This window comes from Haemorhous mexicanus, chromosome 5, assembly GCF_027477595.1.
Source record: "Haemorhous mexicanus isolate bHaeMex1 chromosome 5, bHaeMex1.pri, whole genome shotgun sequence".
Classification (NCBI taxonomy): Eukaryota; Metazoa; Chordata; class Aves; order Passeriformes; family Fringillidae; genus Haemorhous; species Haemorhous mexicanus.
In genome coordinates this window covers 29,473,472-29,494,516 of record NC_082345.1, presented here as the reverse complement: position 1 = coordinate 29,494,516, position 21,045 = coordinate 29,473,472, and the positions used below count along the sequence as shown (strand labels likewise).

The 21,045-nt window shown below is 42.7% G+C and overlaps 1 protein-coding gene across 1 annotated transcript in view; it reads left to right on the top strand.

Moving 5' to 3' along the window:
• The window catches only part of ANO4 (anoctamin 4), a 79,218-nt gene that overhangs the window by 47,048 nt on the left and 11,125 nt on the right, over positions 1–21,045 (top strand). The window contains exons 13-18 of the mRNA XM_059847921.1: positions 1,891–2,055; positions 11,820–11,856; positions 14,264–14,375; positions 15,430–15,487; positions 18,253–18,350; positions 20,729–20,871. Coding sequence (XP_059703904.1) covers positions 1,891–2,055; positions 11,820–11,856; positions 14,264–14,375; positions 15,430–15,487; positions 18,253–18,350; positions 20,729–20,871 — 613 coding nt within the window. The remainder of the gene's footprint in view (positions 1–1,890; positions 2,056–11,819; positions 11,857–14,263; positions 14,376–15,429; positions 15,488–18,252; positions 18,351–20,728; positions 20,872–21,045) is intronic.

The window sequence follows — 21,045 nt, the reverse complement described above, 5'->3', positions numbered from 1 at the left end:
TCACTTGAGTTTCTGTCAAGTCCTACACTGGTTCACTCTTCACTGAGTCTCACAGATGGTTAATCCCTTCCTTCAAGGCTGCACTTGTGACACTGTATGTAGTGACACAAGCCAGAATAGTGACACTATCACATTCAGGCACCAGCTTCAGCTGGCTGAATTAGCTACTGGTAGCCTTCCCTGTGTAGACAGTGCAGAGCGATGGAGAAAGTTGCCATTGGAGAAGCAGCTGTTCTTTGCAAACTTCCCAGAGAACCTAAATAGGATGCCTAGAGTGCTTAATGATGTTAATGCTGCCTTGTTTCTCTGTGTGTTGAGGAGATGAGGAAAGAGAGTTCATATTCCTAAGTGCAGTCGAAATGGAGAAACCAATGTTCCCTGATTAAAATGATGCATTGATCCCTGTAGTTATGCAAAACTAAAAGGAGCAGCAAAATCTCTCCTAACAGAGAGCTGCATGCACTTTTGCAGAAACACCCCCATCCTCTAATTTCAGTGATGCAGATGTGGGCTGTTATTCACATGGCAACAGGCGTGGTAGTGCTGGTCTTGAAAACACAGTGCTAGTCTGGAATCAACAGACTGCCACGGAATTTACTGGGGCTTTTCCAGGAGACAAGAAAATGATAGATGTGTACAGCCTCAAGAGCTGTGGAGAGCCAGGTAGGTGAACTAACCCAGCAACAGGGCAGAGGACAGCAAGAAACTGATGGGTCCAAAATTGTCCAAAACAATCTAGGTCAAAAAAGGCAAGAGCATTATTGAGATGAACTGTACTCTGGTACGTCAGGTGGATGGACACCCTGACTCAGCCCTTGAGGACACGTACTCAGGACTGCAGTCCCTGCTCAGAATTGATACTGCAACTCCCATATTTTGTATGTTTTCCCCATGTTTTTTTCTTGAAGGGTGGAAGCATTTTACCTTATGCAAACTCAGTCATTGATCTTCTTAGACCAGTGATAGATCTTACTCAAAGTTCCAGAGAGAGTAGCCTTGTTTTAAATTGCGTGCAGCACAAATTATTGTCCTCATAACAGCCCTTAAAACAGGACAAAAGTTATTTTCACTGAAGTTATTTTTATTGTTGGCGTAGCATGGGCTTCCAGCAAGTTAGAAAATCTACACTTTTTTTGACCATTTAGATAAGAATGATTTTTTTTAACTACACCTATAACAGGAGATATACACTTACCAAACTTCAAGTTGGAGCAGTTCCCAAAATTTCTCAGCATAGACTCTCACAGTGTAGTAAATAATACAGCTCAACTGCTGCATAAGGAACATTAAGTCATTAAGCAGCCTGGCTCAGCTGTGGCTTTCTCATTCTGACTGTCACATTTGCTGAAAGTTTCATCAGAGAAGAAATCCCAAGGGCAATTGAACTGATAGAAACTTTCCAGAACTGTAGGAAGAAACAGCTAGCTAGGCAGGCTTGGCAGGGCTGTTTTTGAGGCAGTGCTTACAATGGGAGACATAAGTGTGGAGTGTGAAGTCCATCAAATCACGAAATCCATCCCAAGTATGATACCATCAAGCTGCAACAGCAGCTTGAGACTAGCCTCTGCACATCATCTGCAGATAAGGAAAATTTCTAATTCCCAGAGCTGGCAATACTGTTTCCCACATTAATGCTAAGGGCAAGGAAGATTTTCAAGAAAATGTGTAAAACTAAAAAATATTTTAATATTATTTCAACTATATTTTTCATTAAGAGAAATAAAAAGAACTTTACAAGAAAAAAAATCATCATGTTGAAACCTTCCTCTGGAATCAAAAGGAATGCACTTTTAAAGTCTTTCATTTAATTTTGAGAGTTTCAGGGAGAAAGTGACTCCTGTTGCACTGGAAGTTTTCAGGTTCTTCTCTCTGATTTTTTCCTTCCTTTAGATCTGTGTGGTGATTGCTGCTGTTTTTGGCATTGTTATTTACCGTGTTGTGACTGTCAGCACTTTTGCTGCCTTTAAGTGGGCTTTAATCAGGAATAACTCTCAGGTTGCAACTACAGGGACTGCAGTGTGCATCAACTTTTGCATCATCATGCTACTGAATGTGGTGAGTAAAATTAAGATATCCAGAGTTATACCTAAGCCATCAGAGCAGTAGATATCTCAGTCAGCAGACAACCAAATGCTTTCACTTCCTTTTTGAGCAGGAGTGAAGTGTCTTGCTAAGCCAGACATGGAATTACTGTTCATGGACATCATTCACTATTTATATAAAGGGCAATTCCAATCCCAAAATATTATGTAAAGTATGTTTAAATATTCTGTAAATATTTTAGGGAGACATGGCCATACCCCTTCTTTATCCTCTGCCACTTCTTTCCCTTTTATATGTATGCAGTTTTCAGTCCACTTCATTAATACTCTTCTTTTTAATTGTGTTTTGATTTTTTTTTTTTTAATACAGTGACAAAGCTAATTCTTATTTACACTATTGTCAGTAATTCCAATTTCAGCTGTCATGGTAGTTTTCCAGGGAGGACAAGCATATACAGACACAATGTCCATAAGCAGAACTCTCTTGAGCTGAAAGCTTCACAAGGCTTGAGCAGATGAGATTTGTTCCAGAGCTGCCCAAAGCCTTTGCCAGAGTGCACCAGAGACATGGCCTGGGTGCACTGCAGTGGGGCTGGCTGATGCCCACTATTGTTGTGGGCTGGTTTGGAACCAGGCTTGGGACAAAGACAAAAATGGAATTTCTATGTAGCAACAGTCCCAGTAAGAGAGTAGAGCATAGATTAGATGGGGAATGAGTTTCCTCCTTCCATTGAGATGCTGATACTCCTGTATGCTGCTCTGATAGCAATGTGTCTGCTCTTTGTTCCTCTTGGCAAGATGTGTATGGCCTTTCACTACCAGGTTTTGTCAACTGACATTATAAAAATGCCTTTTAGGGGAAGGAGGGTTCAGCCTACAAACCAGACAGGCACTGGAGCCAGAGTGTATCTCTGCCTACTCAACAGCAAGCATCTTCTGCAAACAGCTTGTTAGGCTTCACTCCAGGAGATATGCTGATTTCCTTCCTAGGGAAAAGATGAAATGTTATTTCAGGTCTGCTCATTTCCAAGGCTGGCTTAGAGACTTCTTTCTTCTCTATGCAATATCCAAGCATTTCCATAACCTAAAAATTCTTTTTGATGGCTCCTTTTTTATATGACAGGAAATTCCAAGAGTCTTTGGTGGAGGACTTTGCTTCTTTCTTTGAAGAAGGAAGAAGGCAAGACTGGATTAGTGACAAAGACAGTCTATCCAGAAATGTTGTTTTTCCTGTGTTTTCCCTTTGGTGGGACTATAGCCTGAGAAAGGACAGAAAGGAGGAAGCTGATTTTCTGTCTGAGATTGTACTGAGAGCTCTCTTCTTTTATGTTATTTTTATTTTATTGGGGTTTGTCTCTAGCTTTGGGGGATTTTCTTTACTCCACATAGAGCACACAATAAGCATAAAAGAAAAAAAATTGAAAACTATATATATGTATCTATGCCAGTACAACATCCATTTTCAAGCTCTCAGTGTAAGTCATTGTATATGCAGTGAAGCAGCAGCAAAGAAATGCTGCACAAATGAAATTTCTTCATTCCCAATGAGTTTAACAGCTCTGAGATTTTTCTTTGAAATAATGGAAGACTGCTTGAAGGTGCCTTTTGAGAAACTTGGTTTTATTTCCTAAAACAATCAAAGAAGTGTAGCACTGCAAAGATGGATTTCTCTAGCCTCATACCCATCACCATTCAATAAACCTTAGATCTGGATAGAGCTTATGGAAGAAAAAGATCCACAAAATATGAAACTGCAGGAGTTTTTCAAAGGAAGGAAGGATTATGTTTTTTAGGAACATAATCCCTTGCTTCCCATGATGGATTAGTGTAGTTTACAGAAGGGCAATCGTGGGATTTCTCTTGGTGGAAGAAAAATCCCCAGAAGCAATTCAGGTTGTAGAATCCTGCACGAGCTGTGACTCAAGAAAGGTGCCAGAAGAGCAAGAAAAGATACTGTAATAACACCAGAACAGACCAAGATGTGCACAGCAGTAGAGAATTCACTGCTAGAAGACTTGAAAACCAGCAGTGATTCTGACACAAGTGGAAGCCTCTCAAAGCATCAGGGGAAAGGTCTAGACTGCAAGAAAATTCCAGACCAGAGGTTCTGAGCACAAGACAAAACAAAGTGACCCTCAAGCATCATGTCTCCCAGATAATCTTACAGCCTAACCTGGAAACAATCACTGGCTTTACCTAGGCTATGTAAAACGCTTAATTCCAGGAATACTGCCTGTGGGAAATACAGAATATGATCCCAAACAGGCCCTCTTGAGGGAAGTACTGATAAACGACAGTAGCAGACAATTGGATCCAAACATTGTTAACAGAATCTCTAACACAGTCTTACTGTTCCAAATGGAATAGCAACAAATTGAAGTTTTAATAAACCCTTCTGCAGAGCAGTGAACATTTGTAAAAAAAACACACTTCCTGCTGGGACCAGGACATAAACGACCCAGACATTTAGCACATTTACAGTTGCCCTTAAGAGATGCTTTTAAACCCAGAAGAAGCTACCTTTTTCATTACTTGAAACAAAACCATTTACTCCAAAGGCAGTGGAAAGCTATTCCAAGTAAGCATGAAGTGGTTGTTAACATGGATGAGAGATTTCAGCTCTTAAGCAGGCAGTTTGGTCTGCAAACAATACATAACTCAATTTAAGCAAGAGATTCTAAGGATTACTGCAAATAAAAAGAAACTTTGCTGATATGCACTGTGGGGGTAAGTGTAGGCGAGACTGGGGGTAGCACGGTCGGGACGGATGGAGACGAGAGATCTCTGAAGCCAAGTCGTGGAACTTGCAGTTTATTGCAAAGGGCGTGGGTACAGGGCCCTGCTGGGAGCTGCCAGCTGCAGCTCGGAGCAGGCCCGAGAGAAGAGAGAGAATGAGAGGGTAATAACGTAAAAAGGCAAGAGCTAAGAGCAAGAGTAAAAGCAAGAGAACAAGAGCAAAAGCAAGAGCATAAGAGAGCGAAGTTCCCGTTACAATACAATAAATCATCTTCTGTGTTGCATATTCTGATTCTCACTAACCAATCTAGTACAGCATACAAATCCTATAGCATTTACATACAGCCTATAAGAATCACTACATTACCATATTGTGCTACATTTTAAACTCTAAAACCTACTCTTCGGACCCCTTCTGCCAAGCTGGCAGGGTCTGCTCAGACCCTTGGACCTGCCTGCTTGCAGAGGGTCTTGTATCATCCAAAAGGGATTACCTTCAGCCGGCCACACCATTGTTTTCCTGTTGTTCAGTAACTAAGGGATGTCAAAGCTTGCTTTCATTTCAATCTCGCTTATAGTTTCTATATTCTCAAAATCTTTTGCCAGGCAATCATATTTGTAAGGCTTTCTTGTTTCATCTTCCCCAACATCTCCCCCGTTCTGATGAACAACTAAAATATTTGATACTGTCTTACTCGTAATTCTTTGCACACACTGAATTATACAGGGTACTGCTATTAAAACTACAATTATTACTATTAGAATAATCAAGCCTATTTTACAGAGTTCCTTTAGCCAAGGTGCAAAGCTCCAACCGTCAAACAAACTGTCTAACCAAGATGGGTCATCTACTGTGATTTTGTTAGCTAAATCTTTTAGGTTTTGTAGCTGTTTATGAATGGAAACAGAATGGTCAGATAAGTTCATGCAACACAATCCTTCAAAATCTTCACAACCATGCCCATGTGCTAGTAAAAGAAAATCAATGGCAGCTCTGTTTTGTAAAGTGGCATGTCTGACCGCTTCTTCATCTGTCAACAAGTCACTGATTGCAGTAGAGGTGGCATTTACTTCTTTGCTGAGCCAACACCCTAACTTGTTTAATTGTGTCAATGCAGCTGAGGAACCCCACTGAGGTAGAAAAATGCTTGCAACAATTGATTTTCCAGAGTTCCAAGGGTGAAAATCACTATCACAGTTGCTTTCATATTGATGCCCCCAGGAGGACCTAATCTTTCTGCTTTTCTTTTTGACTACCTCTTTGACACTGGGAGCAATTATTGTAAGTTGTCCCAAGGCACAAGGGCCACCATCTATTTTTGAGGGTATACCTTGCCAGGCTCTGTCTCCACAGATGAGCCAGATTCCTCTAGGGAATCGAATTGGAAGTTTGTTAAAACGATCTGCGTGAGGTTCATCATATGTAAGAAGCTTAGTTTGATTACACCAAGAAGTCATATTGCTATAAGCTGGGTGATAAGGGGTAACGTTTAAATGAGGGCCGTCTTCTCCTAGGAAATGAAAGAAGTAACAGGTATCCATAGTTAATGAGCCTAGGATTTCTAGCTCTTGAAGGTCAGATTTATCAACTTTAGAATTATCAATATAAGTTTGGTGTTTCTGGCTGGGAGTTGGAGATACATGATGATCATCATATGGCCAATATTTCTCAAAAGTAACATTATCAAAACCTTCTGGGAAAGGTACTCCAACTAAACAGGTTGAAAAGGGTTTGTCAGGGCTTGTGTCAGATAGACAGATGGTATCAGAGCCTGCAGACTTGGCTAAAGCAACCCAGACATTTGTCTTTGGTTGATTTACAGGTAAAGCTTCTGCTTGTGCTGCCTGTGCAGCTGCTCGCACTGTTTGAGTTGTAAGAGTCCTTTCAATTTTTTCTCCTAGAGTTTTTCCAAGTTCATTTGCCTGGATAGTTGCCACTTGCTGTGGACTCCCTATTTTGTTACAGGCATCAATCATTTCAGGTACTGTGGGTTTTTCTTTTCCTAGGGCTTTGATAACTCTTTTACATTCTGCATTGGCATTATTTTCAACAATGTCCCGTATCATTATTGGGCGAGCTATATCATCACCGCATTGCCTTTCTGCTGCTTGGATTACCCGGTCCACAAATGTGGTAAATGGTTCAGACAACTCTTGGCTAATCAGATTATAGGCTTTTTCAAAACTTCCTGCAGGCTGAATTTGTAAAAAGGCTCTGCGAGCCATCTTTTTAATGTCATCTAACGCTGTTTTGGGTAAATTCACTTGATTATCATTCTGATCATCAGGAGGGTCACCAGTCAGCTTAGACATGACAAGGGTACGAAGGTCTGCATCAGTACTTTGTCTATAAGCGGCTAGTACCCCTGTAAGCAGTCTTTTCCATTTGAGTTCCCACAGCATATATTGTGAGTCTGTGAGAATTATGCTAGCGAGATTTTTACAGTCATTTGGTGTGAGTGTATGTCCTTCCAGGGTACTTTTCAGCAGTTGCTTAAAATATGGGGAGCAGATACCACTATCCCTTATTGCTTTTCGCAATTCTTTTATCTCATGAGGTGGGATAGCCACCCATGTTCTAGGACCACCAGCTTGCTGGCTGAATAGCACAGGCATAGCTAAAGGATTTAGACTTTCTTCTTTGCAAATCTGGCGTCTGACTTCATGCCAGTCTGTTAGTTGAAAATTATCAAAAGATTTTTGTGAGTTTTCTAATTTTTGGATTAATGCTAGCGGATTTTCAGGGTTTAGTGTCTCATTTTGCTTTGAGAAATCTGTCCCAAGCACTGGGGGGACTTTGGAGCTATTTGGGAACAGTTCTTTTTCGAAATTCTTTTGTGTTGGGATCAGAGGGTTGACATTTGCAGGGGCAAAATAATTTTCTGTCTGTTCTGGATTTATTAAAGCAGCTGTCATATTCCACCCTCCCCCTCCTCGTTGCACGGTTTGTGTGCATGGATGTGGCTGTGCGGACGAATCGTGATACAAGGTAGTCCCACTCGGTGCTGGGAGAGTGGAAGGAGAATACGCAGTTGGGTGTTCGAGGAGATGCGGTCGTGATCTGGTGCTGCTTTGGTCGGCTGCGGGATGCGGCGGCGGAGGTGCAGGAGGTGGCAGCGGAGGCATATTAGGCATCGGTTGTGCAGGGTTGCGAGCTGCGGAGGGATCTGTCAGTGATGTGGCTGTGGCCGCGTCCTCAAGGTCCGGCAGAGGGAGCGACGCGGAAGGATACAAGCAAGGCGCTGCAGTAACAGTCTGCTGTGGTGCCGTGTGTAGATCCGGCGGCGGCTGGGCTGGGGAGATGGAACTGTTGAGTGTGGCTAATCCCGGAAGCAGCGCTGTGGTTGGATGAGGCGGCGCGGAGTGATATTGCTGGTGCGGCGGTTGTAGCAACTGCGCATGCGTGCGTTGCGTCACTAGGTCAGCGTGGGGAGTCATGATGGCGGTGGCGGGCGAGCCGGGGAGTGCGGGAGGTGGTAGAGCGGCGGAAACGGGAGACAGGGCTGCAGCTGCGGTCGTGGAAGGGAACGATGGGCTGTCAGTGGTTGCAGTAGGCGGCGGAGCCGCGCCATGCAGTAGCTCGGAAGCGGGAGGCTGCGGTGGGGAAGGCACGGCTTGGCTCGGGGCCGCGGTGGCGAGCGGCGGCGGCAGGAGCGGGAAGGCGACCACGGGCGGCGGCGGGGCAGCCTCGTCAGCGGGCGATGATCCCGGGGTGGCGGGAGGCAGGAGGAGCGGCATGGAGGCGGCGGGAATCTGCTGCGGGGGGGGCATGGCGAGCGGTGGGCTAGTCGGTGGCTGGACCGCGGCGTGCATCCGCTGGGAGCTCGTAAGCTGGGCTGGGGTGGCTGCCGCCCCGGCGGGCAGGGGCGCCGCTGACGGGAGGCTGGGCTGGAGCGGCGGCAGGCACGGGAGGGGCTGCAGCCAGCGGTTTAGCCGCCGCGGCGCCGGTACGGGATGGCTTGCGGGACGGCTTGCGGGACTGGGGAGCCCCGGTCCCAGCGCAAGCGGCGCTGCGCTGGGACTGGGGGATTGCGCTGAAACGCCGGCAGGGACGGGGTCAGCCATAGGCGTCTGCTCTGCCGCGGGGACCGTGGGCAGCTCGGGGTGTGCTGCATGCGCTTGAACGGCAGGATAGGGGGGCAGGGTTCCCGCGGTAACGTGCAGAAGGGGCGCTGGGGACGCCAGCGCGGCGGAGGCGGACGGGGCTTGGACCACCACCGGCGCTGGGTTGGCAGGGGCGAAGGGGACTTGGGGGGCGGGAGGAGCGGCTGTACTCGCAGGTAGTTGGGGGGAGGCGGCGGGCCCGGCGGGGACAGGGAGGGGTGGGGCCGCGGTGACGCTGGTGGGCGGGCTCGTAGAGGCGGGGTTAGGGGGCGGGGCCGCGAGGATGGCGAAACCGGGGGCGGGGACCGCGGTAGCCGGGACCAACGGGATGGCAAAGGCGGGGACGGCGGGAGCGGTGGGAGGGTCTGGGGGGACGGGTGTTGGAACCGCAAGGGCGGGGGGCGGGGAGGCAGGGGTGAGCAAGACCGCGGGTACCGGAGCCGAAGGGTCCGACGGGGAGGCGGGGGTCGTGTCCTGTTCTAGACTCGCGGCGGCAAGGGGCGGACTCGCAGCGGGACCAGAGCTTGGCGGGGCGACTGCTGCGGGCATCCCCCGTGCAGCAAACAGCTCAACCAGCGCCCTGCAAGCTGGGACTAGCTCCGCGGCAGCCATATCTCGGCGGGAAATACTATTAAAGAGCTTAATTCCAACTGTGTCCCAAAAGTCTCTGGTAAAGACAGCTGAACGGTCAGCATTTGGGAAATTAATTAAAGTCCATTCTAAGAGGTTTTTTAACTCCTGTTTCGGTAATTGACTTGGCATAGAACTCAATAAATGCTTTAGTTGCTTATAGAGATCTCTATCGTGGGCAGAGTGAGTTTGTCCCATTATTAGACCAGTGTGTTACCAACCTCGATGTCGCAGAAGCAGTGTCCTCAATCAGAGCTCCGTCACGGGGGGCTGGCCAGGCACTCCAGTCGGGGCTCAGGACGCTGCGTTCAGGTCCCTCCTCAGAGCTCCGGTTTTAAGCGTTGCTTGGCAACGACTTTCCGTGCTCGGGACCTCGCAGATAGGTCTGCACTCACAGCTCCAGTGCGGGCGGTGCTTTGCAGCGCTCGCCTGAGCTCGCTGCTCGTGGCAGAGTCCCTCCTTAGAGCTCCGGTCAGCGCTGCTCAGCAACGTCTCCGTGCTCGAGGGCTGCCACGGCAAACTTCCTCAAAGAGCTCCAGGTAGCTGCTGCGCGGCAGCGGCCACCCGTGCTCGAGGACCGCCAGGCAATTTCCTCCGAGAGCTCCAGGTAATCGCTACGTAGTAACGACTCCCCGTGCTCGAGGTTTGCCTCGGCAAAATTTAAGAGCTCCGGCTTTCACGCTGCGCAGCAACGGTACGCCGTGCTCACGACACCTTTAAGGCGGCTATAACTGGTCATTAGTTACCGTGCATGGAGAAGTCTCCCACAGGTGGAAAAGCTGAACTGGCCCTTCGAACACGTCTGGGCGCCAATCTGTAGGCGAGACTGGGGGTAGCACGGTCGGGACGGATGGAGACGAGAGATCTCTGAAGCCAAGTCGTGGAACTTGCAGTTTATTGCAAAGGGCGTGGGTACAGGGCCCTGCTGGGAGCTGCCAGCTGCAGCTCGGAGCAGGCCCGAGAGAAGAGAGAGAATGAGAGGGTAATAACGTAAAAAGGCAAGAGCTAAGAGCAAGAGTAAAAGCAAGAGAACAAGAGCAAAAGCAAGAGCATAAGAGAGCGAAGTTCCCGTTACAATACAATAAATCATCTTCTGTGTTGCATATTCTGATTCTCACTAACCAATCTAGTACAGCATACAAATCCTATAGCATTTACATACAGCCTATAAGAATCACTACATTACCATATTGTGCTACATTTTAAACTCTAAAACCTACTCTTCGGACCCCTTCTGCCAAGCTGGCAGGGTCTGCTCAGACCCTTGGACCTGCCTGCTTGCAGAGGGTCTTGTATCATCCAAAAGGGATTACCTTCAGCCGGCCACACCATTGTTTTCCTGTTGTTCAGTAACTAAGGGATGTCAAAGCTTGCTTTCATTTCAATCTCGCTTATAGTTTCTATATTCTCAAAATCTTTTGCCAGGCAATCATATTTGTAAGGCTTTCTTGTTTCATCTTCCCCAACAGGTAAGTAAATACTTGAGACTGAAATATTACAAGCTTTGTATTCCTGCAGGCATCAGTGAGAGTTAAGGACATTTAGCAATTTGTAGGAACAGGCTCCAGACTCATTTAAAGCAAATGGAAATCATTGTATTAATTTACTCTAATACTGGTGGTGTTGGTGATGTGGTTAATAGTTCAAAACTTCTTGGCAAATACCGATTGTGAAAACCCTCCAAGTTGGTTTTGTAATCCTAATGAAGTTTGGAGTCTCCTGGAGAGTTTGAGAGCATGGTGCCTGAAAGTGTGGAAATCACCACTTAGGATTTAAAAAAATGGCACTGGCTCAGAGTAAGAAATGTATCTGGTGGTGAGGACTACTGAAGATATTCTCTGAAGTAACCCTGTCCCCCCTGTGTTTTTCCTTTCAGCACCAAAGTGCCAAACAAAACCAAAAAGCCCCAAATAATCAACATATCCAACATACCATAGCATGCTCTTCTAGGGTGATTTTTTTTCTTGTGAGGTGGATGTTCCATAAGTAACTAAAACAAAAATCTCAGTCATGCTGTTGTTTCTTCTTTTATTTTTGGAAAAGTTCTCTCACCCTTTTTCACTCTGTATATAAAACAAGGACAATGGCAAGGACAATCCATATGTTATGGATGAGCATTAGATATAAAAACTTTACTATTCCTTGTTTGATTATATCATTGCTGTATTATTATGTAGTTTTATTGTCATTATCAGAACATCACAGAAATCGTCTGCATGTCAGATTTAACATGTTCTCTCCCTAGAAAGCAGTTTTATATTTTTGAGCCAGCCATGTAACTAAGAGGCTGTTTCTTCTCTGTTACAGCTGTATGAAAAAGTTGCTCTTTTCCTGACAAATTTAGGTAAGTAATGTTAAATATAAAATTGAATAATATTGTACTCATTTATTGGTCCGTACACCATGATAAAATTCAAAATATCTGCATAAATATGAAAAACCTTAACTAATTTGCAATCTATAGGAATTAATGTTTTTCTTAAGTTTATAATAAGAAAGTAAATAAACTAAACTACTGTGCCATTCAACCAGTGGTGACAACAATCATCCACCTTTCTTGTTTCAACCCATTCCAATCTAAGAATGTAAACAAATTGTTTACTATAAGTAAATGTAGAATTTTTACCTTGGAGGAAAAGGCATGAGTTTTCAGACAGACTTAGCACTCACAGCCTCCAGGGTTTGTAAACATGGAAAAGGGGAGCCACTTCTGGAAAACAAATTCATGGCTTGAAACTAAGGTGCTGATTGGCTATTAAACATTTGCCTTTAAGAAGGGCAGTAAGGAGGGAAAATGACTGGGTACATCATCAACTCTACCTACACCTGAACTACATGGTGTTCTAAATTTCAGTGATCCTTTCAGCTCACTTGCAAAGGCAGTCTTTAGGCTAGAGCAAGGAAACCTGTTTCCTAAGGGGAGCATCCACTGTCAGTGGGGTAGCAACAGGCTGTCATTCATACATCCATGGCTCAGACAGGATCTGTGGAGATCCTGAGATATTCGGAAGATTGCAAGTAGTTGGTGGCAATTGGCAAGGGCTCCTTAGTGTCAAGAAGCCTGAAATGAGACTCTGGCTGAAGGCCTATTAAGCAAACCATATTATTGCACGTATATAAGTGGTTTGAGGAGGTTATTTTGAGTTCCTGGAAACCTGTGTACTTTGATGATGCTCAGTAAATTATTTTGGACCAGATGGACAGATTTGGTGCTTTGATGTTCAAAGGAAACAACTGATTTTAGATACTCACAGGGCTTTTCTACATCACAGAAGTCATTGGTAATGTGTTCAAAACATATCTGTGTACAACAGAATTTTATTCTTTTGTTTCTTAGTAAGCTGAGAGTCCTCATTTGTATGCTGCAGTTTTAAAATATTTTTGCTATCCTGTATCCATGGAGAAGATATCTGCTAGCTACAGTTGAGAAATATGACTTTCAAGTTTGTGAATTGTACAAGCTATGTCCTGACAGCCTGGGGAGAGTAAGATATATTCTAGAGACCTTAAAGCTTGATTACTTTCTGTTAGGTTGTCATCAAGGTAGGTCTGCTTTTTGCAGAAAGCACTTGTATGAAAATTCAACAGGTCAAGTTTTTTCGATCCTGTTCAGACGGTTTTGTGATTTTTATTCTGGTGGCATAAGGAACTGATTTGATCTGAATTATCTTTATCAGTGTAATGAGCTCAAAGTAGAACTGGCAGCAAAAGTACATCGAGGACATTGAGGATGTCCTTCTTCAGCTTTTACATGACCTTTTTCAGAACTCACATCTGTGCTCCTCCAGAGCATCACCATGGTCTCTGATGGGCATGTGAGCAAAGCTTCAGCTGCAGCAGGCTTGTTACAGTCAAACTTGTCCTTCCTGCAGACTGGCATCTAATGAAAGGGCAGCTCTAAGTAAAGAGAATCAAGTTTATTGCTTTTTCTGTACTTCTAGTACTTTTCTGGAGGCTGCTTTGGAAGCAGTATATGATTACTATCATTATGATGCTCAGAATCACCATTAGTAGCTCCACTTCTCTGATTACTCCTGCTCACAGCAATGGTCAGCTAACAACAAGCTCCTGCCAGCTGGAGGTAGTTCCAGAATATGGAACTGGTGTGTTGGCATGGACATTGTTTTGTTAACTTCTGTCTTGGTACTTCTTGAGGTGGAGAATAAGGGAACAATACTCAAAGGCAAGAATATGTCTTCCCCTTCCCTGTTTGCCTTAGCCTATCCACTGAAAAATATTTTTTCTTGGATTTTTGTGACAAGCTCCCTGGGACAAGGAAGGGAATTCATGCAGTGGCACTCTGCTGATACATGTGGGCAAATCCATGAAACAGAATTACCAGGAGGGCTTTCTTCAGTTCAGTGTGGCACCTCTAACAAAAAGGCATTTAAACAGCTTCGATGGAATGGCAATGTCATTATGGTAGGATGCAGAAAAGGAAACAAGAGGAGAGCCTGAGCCTGTAAAGACCACCTAAATACAGGTGGGATGTTTAATATATGCATTACCTTGACCACTTTCTCACAGTCTCAGGGGAACATATGCAGACACCAGAATAGATTTTAATGTCTCTATAAGTTCACTTGCTGAGTGCTGCTTCTGGATACAATTTTCTCTGCCAGGTTATATTTTGAAAACAGCAGGCCAATTTAAAAATATATTGCCAGCTCTTACAGGTGTGTGCAGCCTTTGTGCCAAGGGAAATTGATAATCTGATTAAACCTCTGAAACTCTGATCATTTTCTTCACAGAGCAGCCTCGTACGGAATCGGAGTGGGAGAACAGCTTCACTCTGAAAATGTTTCTTTTTCAGTTTGTCAATCTGAACAGCTCTACCTTTTATATAGCATTCTTCCTTGGAAGGTAGGATTGATGTCTGCACACTCATGTGTGCAAAATGAAACAGAGAGAAGAAATAAAATTGTTTGTAATGAAACAAAATGGACCATATTATCACACATATCAAAATGCAAATGCCAGCAGAGCAGATTGCAGTTTTATACTCCTTTCAAAGCCCAGAAACAGATGCAGTTTTCATTTCCTATCACCACATGGTCTCAATATTAACTTAACAGTTTCACTATTGGAAACAGATGCATCTCACAATGCTGTACATGCAGGTCATTTCACTCTGTTTTTGTGTATGTTATTTGTACACATAAATGAAGGATAGGATAGGATAGGATAGGATAGGATAGGATAGGATAGGATAGGATAGGATAGTTCAGTTGGAAGGGACCTGCTCTGATTACCTGGTCTGAACTATTAAGAGGGAGTTATGAGCTCTCATTTGGGGGTTTTCCCACATATATATCTGTTTTATATATATTATTATTTTTGTTTTATATTTTATATACATGTATTTTTGTGTATTTATGTATCTATCTAAATATATATTATTTGTATATCTCTTTCTGGTAGTCACCTAAAAAAAGACCTTTTTAGTAGAGAAGGTTTGAGTAGAAGAATAATATGGATTATCTACGTATGGGAAAAACTTTGGGGCAAAACACAGGAGAATAGTTAGAAATTATGGTTTTTTACTGAAAACTAAAACTTTCACTGATTTCACAGGAAGGCAGATATCACAGAGCATTTTATGGTGCAAAGAAATGGACTGGCAGTAGAAAGCCATTTTCCAAACTGACATGAGCAGTTGTAGTCAGATTTTTCCTCTGCTCTGCTTGTGTTCAATATCCAACAGCAGAGTATTGGTATTGAAATAAAACTGAAGCAAAAATATCTATAGTCCTTCATAAGGATTATTCCAGGAGTACCCATATATCTTTTTACAGCACAACATCTTTTATAGTTACACCAGTCACATTAAGATACCACCAGATTAAAATTAGAATGTGAGCTTTTTGTACTGCTGTGAATAGACTGCTTACACAACATCTGTGTTCCTGTGTTAAAGATTTACAGGACACCCTGGTGCCTACTTGAGGCTGATAAACCGGTGGAGGCTGGAAGAGGTGAGTGCTCAATAGCTGCACGCTGAATTATCTGCTGCCCACGGATGCCATGGATGCAAGCAGAGGCAGACACATAAATCTGCCTAGGCAGTTTTGAGTGTGTTGTTGGGTCTTCAGTTGCTGCCTAACTCCCCACTATTGACACTACCATCTGCTACAAAAGCATCTACATATTGAGATATATATATATAGATAGATAGATAGATAGATAGATAGATAGATAGATAGATAGATAGATAGATAGATAGATAGATATTCCCTTTTCAATGCTAGCAGTTCTAGTGTTGGCATCACATTCAAACAGTGGTATCAGATGGTTTAAAGATTCCTCACATTGGAAATATTTTGTCCTTGGAATGAATCAAAATCAAATACGAATCTGACAACTTTTTGCTTTAAAAAAAAATCCTTTCTTTTCAGCTTTTCTAGCCTTGCGGATCAGAGAGCTAAAATAATAAAGTAATGAATTAAAAATCCAGACACATAAAATGTATGTGAAATTTGACCAAAACAACTAAACAAACTTCCCAAACAGGCTACTGGCATAATGTCTCATGTCCATAAAATCAAATTAATATGAAAAGCAATGACAGTTTGGGGCTCTGCAAGTTACTCAAAGACCAGTTCCATTTTATTTATTTTTTTAAATAAATGCATTCAGAATTCAGAGCCCATTTGACAGTTATAGGAGGAGAACAGCAGCAGTTTCTGGACCAGTGATTTATTTTCCAGTGCTGCTATGTGCACACTGAAATCCCATGGTTTCTTTCCTGCTTCACAGATGAATAATTGAAACAACTTTGCAGATAAATGACAAATGGTAAGTGGAAAATTCCTGCCAGCTTGAATTTTCAAACATATCTGGATACATAAGTATTTTGGTTAATAAAGGCCATTAAAATATTAGCAAAACAAACAAATGAAAGGATTTGAATTTGAATAAAACCATCTCAATTTTGTAGAGAATTCTGTTCCTTCAAGGAAAGAATACTTGATAAATGGGCAGACAGAATTTTGCTTAACATCCCTCCAAAATCAGTCTAGGGCTGAGCTGACTTGCTGCTGTCAAAGGAAAACAGTTCTGGTCTTCCTTCCTCACCCTGAGACTTGCTCCTTCCTTTTCCTCTGCATTGGCTCGCAGTTGTCCAACCCTGTGAGGAGCCTGTTCAGTTCCCTGTATCAGCAGTGAATTTCTTTTTCTGGCTGAGTTAGTCTTCTGCTGATTCAGTGGGCTGATTCATTTCACAGAGGGATCAGAGAGCACGGAAAGAAACTCATCTTTCTGCAGTAGAAGAGATGGAAGGAAAAGAGAACCAGGTTTGTGAGGAAAGTGCAACAATGAGGTGTTACAGGTTGGGTCAGTTGCTGGTGGAAGCTACGCTCAGTAGTCCCTGTTAAGATTTTCTCAGAGAAAAAAGAAGTCTAATAATAAAAAGAAGAGTATAATAATAAAAAAGTTATTGACTGTATCTCTGCTAGATCTTATTAGAAGTAACTTGCTTTAGAATACCATATCCAGATATCCCTCCAATACCTCTCTCTTCACCTGTCGAATTTTGCCAAGTCTAAGACATTTAGTAACCCCAGTCCAGCGTCCATGGACATGTTCAGAGCACAGTTTTTATATCATTGATGTTATGGTTGTAACATTGCTCCTACTTCATCAACACTGCACCCACCTCTCTCAGGGTATTCATTCAAGCAACTGATTCCTAAAAACAGAAGGATGATGATTCAGTCATAATGACAGAGAAGTAAAAAAAGTACCAGAATAAAAACCCCAGAAACAACAAAAAAGCATCCCTGTCACCCCGTTAATCTAAAGAGATGCTGAATTAGGTCAGCAGAACCCTCAGCAGTGATCCAAGTTCTGAGAGCTGGATAATGAAGCATGTATAAGAAATTAATGTCTCATTTTATTCCAGGTCATCACTAATTTTTCTCCCTAAAAGCTAGAGAGAAGTAATCCCAGTTCTGTGACAGTGCTTTGTTTGATTTATCTGTAATATTCTAGATTTTAAAATACAGTTTGAACTACATTGTTTGGATCTCAAAGCCAATTGCACAAAGTGCTGTTTGAGAGTAGAAAACTTTTGGTATCTTTCTGGTTTTTCCAATACCAGATAAAAAATTACCTAAATTTGTACTATCTGAAGATCTCTCCCAAAAGCAGCACCACTTCTTCAGGGTCTGGAGCCACTGCTAAAGCAAGCAAGCACTCAGCAAGAAACATTAAGAATTGTTGCTCAGCAGTGAGAGATTTTTAATTCTTCAAGAAGAGAACAGCTTTGCATGGTCAATTCAGTCACAGATGTTAAATAGTACTCAATTGATAGTTCTAAGTCTGTCCTCTAGGCATGAACTCTTTGGTTTATGTGCAGCCAGGAGCAATTTTCTCTTCACCCTTTGACTTGATGCACAGTCACCCTCCCCAAAAACAATTGAAATCAAAGGAGAAACTTGCTGGCCTTTGCCTCTGCCCTGCCCACAGCTGCACAGCACATTAGAAGCACTGCTGTGAAAACTGCATTGGTTTCAGCTGGCTCTGACCTCTGCTGAGAATTAGGTGATAAACTTAAAATGCTGACAGTATAATACAGTGTCATCTCTTCCCATGAGTATACACTTCTTTAAAAAGTAAGGAGAATGCATTTAATTCCCTTTTAGTAAATGATCCAGTATCATTTATAGCATTTAATAAATGCTTTAAAACTCAGCATAATTCCTGTTTAACATTTTGTTTCTTTTTTTTTTTTTCCCTCTAGTGCCACCCTAGTGGATGCCTTATTGATCTCTGTATGCAAATGGGCATTATAATGGTGTTAAAGCAGACATGGAACAATTTCATGGAATTGGGATATCCGTAAGTAAATATAACACCTATGCTTCTGTAAGTCACATAATATTAAGTTTATGTTTTCCTTATCACCAGTTAATAAAAGCAAGATGCACTAGACATTACAACAGAAAATCCCCCCAAGGATACAGATGATGTTTTGGGCTTTTTTCCAGACTGGACACAGTTTGCAAAAGTGAAAGTGGAATATAAATACTAACAAATAAGTAATACATGGGAAGTACTTGATTTTGTTAAATTGCATTCTGTATTCTTAAACTCCTTAAAAATTACTGTGTGACTACTATGTTGCTTACATTAAAAATATTAAATGTATCATTTCTTAGCTATACTAGTATGGTCTAAATTCTGTTCCTTGTTGGGTGATAAAAGATGCCTGAAAGAGCAGGTACAAGCTGGAAAAAATGCACTGCTGGCACATGCACTCTGAAAGATAGAAAAATGTACTCAGTGGTATGTAGACAAGTTCCCTTGTGATCTTCAAGGTAACATGAAGCTGTGCCCTAGCTAAAAGGTTGGCAATTACTCATTTCCTATTGGATTATTCCTTATTGATTAGTATTTAATGAGCATGTTTAATATGATTATTATAGGTTTAATATGATCAGTGTAGTTGATGCTAGTGAGAGTGTGGATGGTCATCAAGGGAAATTAGCAAGTGTGGAAATCTAAGAGAGGGAGGACATTGTCAGAAAGTTTGCCCTTGCAAAGTCCAGAGGGATTTGCTCCATCTTTCCTGGGCCCAGGACTCCTTGCCAGTATTCTGCAGCTTTTAGGGCTGCAGGGATTAGTTGGGATGGGCAGGAGGGAACAGTAGCAGCAGTATTGATCCTTCTCTTTCCACTCCCTACCACTTTTGTTAGTTTTCATTAGAACTCTCTGCTTTCTATTAATACAGATTTTGAAACTTAACAAAGAGCATAGGAGGGAAATAAAAGAAGGTGATTGATAGAGATAGGAGGAGATTGTTAAAGAACAAGTGGTTTAATAGGAACAAACTGCTTCAGGTGAAATGAATCTTCACTTCAGAGTCACAAGGAAAGCCACAATATAAAAGACACAGTCACAACACTGTGAAACGCTTCAACTTATTCTGATGAGAGATGGGTTTGCTCTCCAGGCCCTTCAGTCCATCTTCTAGCCCTGAAATGCTGCAAGCAGATGCATTTCCTTTTTGTGTGGAAAAACACCTTTCTGCTAAGAGCTTGATGGCAGCCAACACAACGTGGGTGGCCAGAGGACTTGCAGGCAGCCCTGCAATCTGTACTTGAATTCAGATGAACTGCACTCAATTTCACCTACACTTCTTTAAGGAAGACAGGAAAAGCTATAATAGTTCTGAAAAATTACATAAATGGAAAAATAATCTCTGAGATTCAAGAAAATAAGCAGCTGTCCAAACCCTTACCCAAATCTAATGACTATTGGCAGTCAGTTTGCACCATTCACAGACCAGACCAGGCCAATGTGAGGGCAAGAAGTGAAGCACTGTCAGGAAAAGGACTGAATTATTTGGGTGATCTATCATGTTTTTTCTTACTGACACAAAGTGGCCAACCACAACTTTGGAGAAAACCTATCATTGTGATGAAAATCCATCATTTGGGGTTTTTTTTCTCTCTACAGTAACTCTTAACTAGTGTCCTTTTTTGGCCATACTAGTGCAACTCCCTGAAAAGATGTTTATTTCAGATGTGAGAATTAATTTCACTCTTGGCTCACTGCCTTTCACAGTGGTCTTACACGTGCATTTCACGCTATCTTCCTCCTGATGTCCAGTACAGGTCCCCAGTTTCTTGAGATGCAGGTAGCTCCTAGGTCAGCCATCCATCTCCCAGCCACCATGGTAGTTCAGGCATTTCTTTCTGCCTCTTTCTCCTCTGAATATTTGGCTGCAGGCACCATTCAGGGTTGCCTTTTCCCTTCCAGGGTTGCCCAGAGACTGTTGAGCCATGCAGAGATGCCAGGTCACACAGAGAGGAAGGAATCAAGCAGCATTAGCACTCTTATTTACTGAGCTCAGCTATCTCCACACAGCATTCTGCCACATAAACAAACCCTGAAGTGATTTGGCATTCTGTGCAGAGAGAAATAAGTAAATAAATAATGAAAATATGTCAAAATCCTTTCAGCATTTTCACAACATATAGGCTGGGATTATATGTTGTGAAAATGCTGAAAGGATTTTGGGCTCATCAGCTGCATCTGTTTTCATACCTATTATGCTGTGTCATCATCCACATGTATTACTAATGCTCCATTTTCCTGCACCTTGGGAAATGAATTTTGCAGGATATGTTGTGCCCATTTAACCTCTTCCAGTTTTGTGATAAATAGCCATTCATGTTCTTTACTTTGTTTCTTTTCTTTAATTTAAAATGTAGGCTAATTCAAAACTGGTGGACCAGGAGAAAACTACGGCAGGAGTATGGCACACAGGGGAAAACAAGCTTCCCACAGTGGGAAAAGGACTATAATCTGCAGCCTATGAATGCTTATGGACTCTTTGATGAATATCTAGAAATGAGTATGGCTCTAACCTTCATTCTCTCTCTTTCACTATATTTTAAAGTTGTTGGTTTTTTGTTGATATGAGCTGGTGAATTATTTTAATTATCACAATATGAAGCTAAGGAGACTGCAAAAAGGTTTCTATTCTCACAGGTCAGGTGAGGAATGGGAGTCAGTTTTTGAGAACCAA